This window comes from Jaculus jaculus, chromosome 15, assembly GCF_020740685.1.
Source record: "Jaculus jaculus isolate mJacJac1 chromosome 15, mJacJac1.mat.Y.cur, whole genome shotgun sequence".
Classification (NCBI taxonomy): Eukaryota; Metazoa; Chordata; class Mammalia; order Rodentia; family Dipodidae; genus Jaculus; species Jaculus jaculus.
In genome coordinates this window covers 14823778-14831781 of record NC_059116.1, presented here as the reverse complement: position 1 = coordinate 14831781, position 8004 = coordinate 14823778, and the positions used below count along the sequence as shown (strand labels likewise).

The window sequence follows — 8004 nt, the reverse complement described above, 5'->3', positions numbered from 1 at the left end:
TCTCAATGCAAACCGCACGAGGTTTATTGAATCCGATGCATCGGGGCTCAACACAGATTCCTCTCGCAGGAGGGGGTGGAGAGCCCCTAGCAACGGGTTTGGTCAGCTTATAAAGGCTAAAACCATAGGTATACATATTCATAGGGGCTTTCCAGCCGTGGGTCCCTTTGATTGGGTGGGGCCCACGGGGCGGGCTTGAGTCTGGGGGCTTCAGATATGTGTTGACCGTTGATTGGTTGTGTCCAGGTGGGGAGTTATCTTAGTGAGGAACTAGGAGTTGTTTGTTCAGCTCGAGTCCCTGGAATTTAGGCATTGTATAAGGCGCACAAAAGGTCAGGTTCCTCATGGTATGCTTTTTACAAAATGGAGGCGGTTGTAAAATGGCAGTTCTGCGGTTCAATGCAGCAGCAAGCAAGCCTTATTACAGAAGCTTAAAAAGGCAGGTTAGCGGAGCAACTAGAAAACAGGGCAACTTTTATCCTTTCATTTCCCCCTTTTCTTTGTCATAATTCCAATCATGGAATTTCAGTTTCTGCAAGAGACTGGTACTGTTGTTTAAGTATCATGACTTGGACAGTGCTGATCCTTTCTCTAATAAAGGTAACTAATCTATTTATTATGCATGGACCAAAGGTGAAGAGGAGAATTAAGATGATAAGTGGCCCTAGCAAGGTGGAGATCAAAGTAGTCATCCAGGGGGACCTGGTGAACCAAGATTCATACCAAGACTGGTTCTGTTGTCTCTCTCGTTTACGTTGTTCTAGGCTTTCTCGTACTTTCTGCAAGCTGTTTTCTACTAATCCAGTCTTGTCTGCATAGAAGCAGCACTCTTCTCTTAGGGCTGCACAGAGTCCCCCCTGCTGTAAAAATAACAAATCTAGGCCCCTTCTATTTTGTAATACAACCTCTGAAAGTGAAGAAACCGAGTCCTTTAGGTTCTGCATTCCTGACTGTAACTCTTGTAGATCTTTGTCTATTGCTAAGCTAAGCTGAGCGTATTGTTGGTTAGAGGTGACAAGGGAAGCTATGCCAGTGCCTGCTCCTGCCACACCCAACCCCGTTATTAAGGCTAATGTAAGAGTGGTTATGGGCTCTCTCTTATTCCTAGAGGGGGCAGAGAGGTCAGGATTCCAGATTCTTTGAAAATCATCAGAGTTTCTTATAGTAAGCCTGGGCAGCAAGTTAATAAGCACACAATAGTCCTTTTTATCTAGGAAAGTTGTTATTTCTATATAGGTAGTTAACCCTGTGGAGCAGGCGAGGTAGGCGTCCGAGGGGGCCGAAGCATATGTGTAACTTTTGGAATCTATGGTGAGAGTCTGATTACAGATCTCTTGGAGGGAGGTAGGGGGCAACATATGAGGGCCTACCAGACAGAGTCCTGCTCCAGAGACAAAACTCATAGTGAGTCCTTGAGTGCCAGGTGGGGGCCTCCACCGTAGGCCAGAGGTCTCATTGGTAAACGTTACTTTTCCTGAGGCGGCTAGTCCTTCATAGAAGGGGGGGCTGGAAGAGTAACAAATCCAACATTCCCCCAGAGCGTGGTTGATAGAATTAAAGACCTGAATAGAGGAATTGATCAGAGTTAGGATGAGATCGGCAGAGGAAGGGGACCTTGGGGGAACTGTGGGTCTGAAAAAGGTGGAGGCAGCTGCAGTTGGGGAAGTAGAGGGGAGTGATTGCTGGGGTGGTTCAGGTTGAGCTGGGGATTGTGGGTTATGGAGTACAGGGTTGGGGCCTATACTGGCTTTTTGGGAATCTGGGAGAGTTTTGGTTAGCTTAATCTTAAAAGTTAGGCCGATGTCCTTCCCTGACACGTATAAGCGAAGGCCCCACTCAAGTCCTCTATTATTTTCCCATTTTACCCTTTTTCCTTTTTCTGTAAAAGATATCAGGATGGGGTTACACCAGTTATTACATCTCTCCTGGGGAAGTACTATAAGTTGTCCCCCTACGACGTGGTGGGCTAAGTCTTTTTCTGCTATGGGGCTTTTTCTTTTCATTGTAATATAGTCCCATGAAGAGTAGGGGCGCCAGGGCCCATCTCCAGTAGTTTCACATCCCCAGGAGGCACAGAAATAATCGTTATAATAACCGCAGTAATTTGATGTTCTTGGTCTATGGGATGGTCCGGGGCAGACATAAATTGGGGCCGTATTGAGAAGGGTTCTGTCAACCGTGTTGCCACACCCATACTGGGGAAGGTATCGATTTCCAGTATTTATAGGCTTGTTTTGTGGCCAAAAATGGTCGGGGGTGCCCCACTGTGGGTCGGCTCCTAGTGCAAGGGCACACAGGTCTACCTCGAGAGGGGGCCAGGGAGTAGACGTTGATAGTTGAGATGTGGAGTTAGCTACATCTCCTGCTTGGTTAATGATTTGCCAGGTATAATTGTAAAGTTGATAGGGTGAAGAGGATAGAGAACAAGGCAACAATATAATTAACAATGTCCAAACCTTAAGAAACTTCATCGCGGCTGACAGAGACACGGCGAAGACGCAGTTTAAGGGGGTTATCAGTCTTTGTCAGCTGCCAGCGGGGGTCAGGTGATGGAGCTGGTTTCACGTGGGATGCGTGGATCCAGACAGCTATCCCGTCTACCTTCACGGCGGTGGGTGTCGTCAGGAGTACCGTGAAGGGCCCTTTCCAACGAGGTTCGAGGTTTGAGGGTCGGTGTCGCCTCACGTAGACTGAGTCCCCCGGCTGGTATGAATGCGGGGCTGGGTCCTTAGCAGGCAGATAGCTCTCCTTCAGTTTTGGCCATAAGTCCTTTTGGAGGATATATAGCGCCTGGAGCCTGTGGTTCAGATCAGAGGAAGAAATTATATCTGGGTTCTGCATTAACAACTTATTAAGTGGGGTTGGGACACCAAATAAAATCTCAAAAGGAGTTAGGTTAAACTTGTAAGGGGTGTTGCGAACTCGGAAGAGGGCCCACGGAAGGAGCATCACCCAATCTGTACAGCCAGTCTCTAAGGACAATTTAGTTATGGTCTCTTTTAATGTTCTATTCATTCTTTCTACCTGTCCTGAGCTCTGGGGTCTATAAGCACAATGTAATTTCCAATTGATCCCCAAAGTTCTGGCCACCTCCTGACTTACCTGGGCAACAAAGGCAGGACCGTTGTCTGAGCCTATTACCTGAGGTACCCCATATCTGGGGATGATTTCTTCTAAAAGTTTTTTGGTTACCATTGTGGCAGTCTCTTTCTTAGTGGGATAGGCTTCCACCCATCCAGAGAATGTGTCTATAAAAACTAGAAGATATTTATTCCCGTAGCGAGCAGGTTTCAGCTCAGTGAAATCAGTCTCCCAATATAAGCCTGGTCGATCTCCGCGAAGTCTCTTTCCAGGGTCCGTCTGGGAGGTCTGGGCATTTACTTTTTGACATGGGATGCATTGTTTTACCAGTTTCTCAGCCATTTCTTTGAGTCCTATTATGTGGCAGTCAGTCTTTTTGAAGGTTTCTATTAATTTTCTAGCTCCAAAATGAGTTAGCCTATGTAGCTGTTGCAGAGTGGATTCTGCTTGTTGTCTAGGTAGGATATGTTTTCCTTCTTCTGTCTCCCATCTTTGGGTGTCCTTATTAAATTTCTTTTGTATCCTAGTCATATCTTTTAGGTCCTGTTCAGTATATTCTGAAGGCTGTAACTCTGGGGGGCCAGTTTCTTTTTCAACTAAGGGGAGCAGATACGCTCCTTGAGCAGCCTTTTTGGCCTCTACATCAGCCATCCTGTTTCCTCTTGCCACTAGAGAGTTTCCTTTCTGGTGCCCCGGACAATGGACTATGGCCAGCTTGGCCGGCCGATGCAGGGCATCGAGTAAATCTAAAATTTCTTGTTTGTTTTTAATTTCTTTTCCGGCAGAGGTTAATAATCCTCTCTGTTGGTATATGGCACCATGTACATGTGCAGTTGCAAAAGCATACCGGCTGTCCGTATATATGGTAGCTTTTTTTCCTTCTGCCATATTTAGGGCCTGGGTTAATGCAATTAGTTCGGCCTTCTGGGCTGAAGTCCCTTCAGGCAGTCTGATGGCCCAAATCACCCTGTCTCCGTCCACAATTGCCGCCCCCGCCATCCGCTTACCTTCAAGGAGGTAACTACTGCCATCAGTGAACCAGGTTACCTTGGCATCCGGTAGTGGCTGGTCCGTCAGATCAGGTCTCGTTCCGGTAGCCTCAGCCAAGATGTCCCCACAGCTGTGGATTACTGTGGAGTCGGGGTCTGGCCAGAGGGTAGCCGGATTCAGTTGAGTGGGGGGTGCAAACTTGACTCTATCCGAGTTAAGGAGGAGACTCTGGTAGTGGGTGACTCGGGCGTTTGAGAGCCATCGGTCTGGAGGCTGGCGGATGACACTCTCCAGTGCATGGGATGCAATGACTGTGACAGTCTGCCCCAGAGTTAATTTATCAGCATCCTTCAAAAGTAAAGCCACAGCGGCAATAATCTTAAGGCAAGGGGGCCACCCAGCGGCCACAGGATCCAATTTTTTTGATAAATAGGCCACTGGCTTTCGCCAGGGCCCTAGTTTCTGGGTCAGTACCCCTTTTGCAATGCCTTTCTGCTCATGTATATACAAGTAGAATGGCTTGGAGGTGTCGGGAAGGGAGAGAGCGGGTGCCTTTAAGAGGGCACGCTTGATGTCGTCAAAAGCCTGTTGTTGTTCCTCTCCCCATTGGAAAGCTGCAGACGTCTTGGTCAAGGGGTAAAGGGGGGCTGCCAGGGCGGCGAACCCCGGTATCCACAGTCTACAAAATCCTGCAGATCCCAGGAATTCCCGTACTTGTTTGGCATTTGCAGGCACTGGGATCTGTTCCACAGCCTGTTTACGTGCTTCCGTTAGCCATCTCCGCCCTCCTTTCAGGGAATACCCCAAGTAGGTTACTTGCCTTTTGCAGAGTTGGGCTTTCTTCGCCGAGGCGCGGTAACCCAGGCGGGCCAGTTCCTCTAATAGTGCCTTTGTTCCCTGTTCACATTCAGTTTGGGTTCCAGCCGCAAGGAGTAAGTCGTCAACGTATTGGAGGAGAGTTACCTGGGGGTTTGAGGTTCGGAAGGAGGCCAGGTCCTGGTGAAGTGCCTCGTCAAAGATGGTGGGTGAATTTTTGAATCCTTGAGGCAACCTAGTCCAAGTCAGCTGTCCGGAGATTCCGGAGTCTGGGTCCTTCCATTCAAAGGCAAAGATAGGTTGACTTTTTTCATGCAGTGGCAGACAGAAAAAAGCATCTTTTAGGTCCAGAACTGTGTACCAGTCTCGGTCCGGAGGTAGTGAACTCAGGAGGTTATAGGGGTTAGGCACAGTTGGGTGTAGGTCTTCAACCCTCTTATTAACCTCCCTTAAGTCCTGAACTGGGCGATAGTCATTGGTATTTGGCTTGCGCACTGGTAGCAAAGGGGTATTCCAGGGAGATTGGCACCTTTTTAGGACTCCTAATTCTAAGAGCCTCATTATGTGAGGTTTTATTCCTTCTCTGGCCTCCTGACTCATGGGGTATTGACGTACCGAGACAGGTGTTGCAGAAGCCTTTAGATTAACAATTATTGGCGGTTGATGGGTGGCCAATCCCATCCCGGCAGTCTCGGCCCATGCTCCCGGGACTTTGGTGAGCCATTTGCTAATGTCTGCATTGGTCTGAGGCCTTTCAAACAGCCTATGTTCATCTTCTAGTTTCATAGTTAAAACATGGATAATTTCCCCATGTTGGTCAGTTACTTGGGGGCCCTTCTTCGTGAAGGTAATTTGGGCTCCTATTTTTGTTAATAAGTCTCGCCCTAATAAGGGAGCGGGGCAGCCTGGAATCACGAGGAACGAGTGGGATACCCGGCCCACGCCTAGGTCCACCGTTCTTCGGGTAGTCCATGAAAATTGTTGATTTCCAGTAGCCCCGAGCACCCACGATTTCTTGTTAGAAAGGGGTCCTTCTGGTTTCAGTAGGACCGAATGTTGGGCACCAGTGTCCACTAGGAACCGGATGGGTTTCCCCTCCACCTTCAAAGTTACCCTAGGCTCGGGGAGGGGATCCGAGCCCCGTCCCCCTCATTCATCATCTTCTAGGGTCAGAACCTCTTTTGGTTTCTTTTTGGGGCAGTCTTTAATCCAGTGTCCCTTTTCTTTGCAATAGGCACATTGGTCCTTTTCTAATTGGCGCCTGTTGCCCAGGTTTTGCTTCTGCCTAGTATCCCTAGGTCTTCCTGTGTCTTTTCTATCCTGGATTACGGCGGCCAGAATTCGAGTCATGTTTTTCTCATGTCTCTTATCACGTTTATAGTCCCTTTCTTCCTGCGCTTTTGCCCTTCTCTCCTCTTTTTCTTCTTCAGTTTCTCTTTTATTATAAACCTTTTCTGCTTCCCTGACTAAATCTGACAGAGTATAACGGCTTAACCCATCGAGTCTTTGTAATTTTTTTCTAATATCTGGCGCCGACTGATCTACAAAATACATCAGTACTGAAACCCTTTGTTCCTCTGCCATAGGGTCAAAGGGCGTATATCTACGATAGGCCTCCATGAGGCGCTCAAGGAACAAAGAGGGGACCTCATTAGGTCCCTGAATGACTTCCCTTACCTTGGCCAAATTGGTAGGGCGTCTTGCAGCCCCGCGGAGACCAGCCACCAGAGCCTGGCGATAGATTCGGAGATGCTCCCTACCGTCAGGGGTGTTGAAGTCCCAGTTGGGTCTGATCAGGGGGAACCCGTCATCTATAACGTTCTGGAGTTGGGTTGGGCGCCCGTCGTCACCAGGGACGTTCTTTCTGTCCTCCAGCAGGATACGTTCTCTCTCCTCAGTCGTGAAGAGGGTCTGGAGTAGCTGCTGGCAATCGTCCCATGTGGGCTGGTGGGAGAAAACTAGGGATTCCATGAGTGCAGTTAATTTTGAGGGGTCCTCCGAGAAGGGAGGGTGGTTGGCCTTCCAATTATAAAGGTCTGCAGAGGAGAAAGGCCAATATTGTAGGGGTGGTAGAGGTCTCTGAGTTGGGTCATCTCCTGGTCCTAAAGGGGGTGGGGGTCCTATGGCCCTAAGTGGTAGGGCAACGGTAGTATCAGGAGACAGAGCTCGTCTACTCCGGGTCCCCGTGGCTGGGCCCCCCTGTATCCCTTCTTGTGAGGGGGCAGGAAGAGGAGCTGTGGGGGTGTGGGTTGGCGGGTAAGGAGGTGGTGAATCCAGAAGGAGCTCCGTCTGAATGTCCGGGTAAATCTTCTTTTCCTTCCGGGGGGGTCCTGCAACGAGAACTTTTGAATCCCCCGAGGGGCTACTGTTAGTGGGTTGGGGAGGAATCCAGGGCTTCAACCAGGAAGGCGGGTCTTGGACAAGATCCTGCCAAGTAAAAATGTAAGGCATCTGGTCGGGGTGGCCTCCGGGCTCCTGCAAGATGATCCGTTTAACAGCCTGGATAAGATCTGGGTTGAAGGTCCCTCCTCGGGGCCATCCAACATTAAACATAGTCCATTCTCCCTCACATAGAGTTTGCCATTTTCCTTTCTTTATTTCAACAGATAAACTATGAGCTCGGCTCTTAACGTCAGTCCAGTGAGCTAAAGTCAAGTCCAAAGGGGTTGAGATAGTCTGTCCCATGTTGGGAGAGAAATAAAAGAGATAGGAGAACAAAAGGATCTGGAGAACACCGAGAACAAAGAGACAAAGGCGGCCCGCTCGCTGCTCGAGTAAAAACGAAACTGAAGCAGATGGCGGCGAGCGGGACCCAGATGATGCTTCCCGACAGAGGCGAACTCGATCCGAGTTCTTCAGATAGGAGACAGAAAAACCTGTCTCCTGGGGGCAATCAGGAGCGTCCTCCAGATTGCTGGGTGTTGGTCCCCGGGCCCGTCAGCCCCGACTCAGAGCACCCAAAGGGAAGGCATCCAGATACTGAAACCGGCTGAAATCGAGAATTTTTCCAGAGGACAGATATAAGAGTACAGACATACACGGACAAGACAAAGACAGGAGGCGCCTCTTACCTCTGAGGGGTCCTAGATGAGGTCTGGGGTCCTGTAGAGTCTCCTG

General features: G+C 49.2%; 1 protein-coding gene across 1 annotated transcript; it reads right to left on the bottom strand.

The window, feature by feature from the left end:
* Positions 1-2133: 2133 nt before the first annotated feature.
* Positions 2134-7572, bottom strand: LOC123455129. The gene is given in 1 exon segment (XM_045135388.1): positions 2134-7572. A coding segment is annotated over 1 exon segment (5115 nt). The 3' UTR covers positions 2134-2457.
* Between the last annotated feature and the right edge of the window lie 432 nt (positions 7573-8004).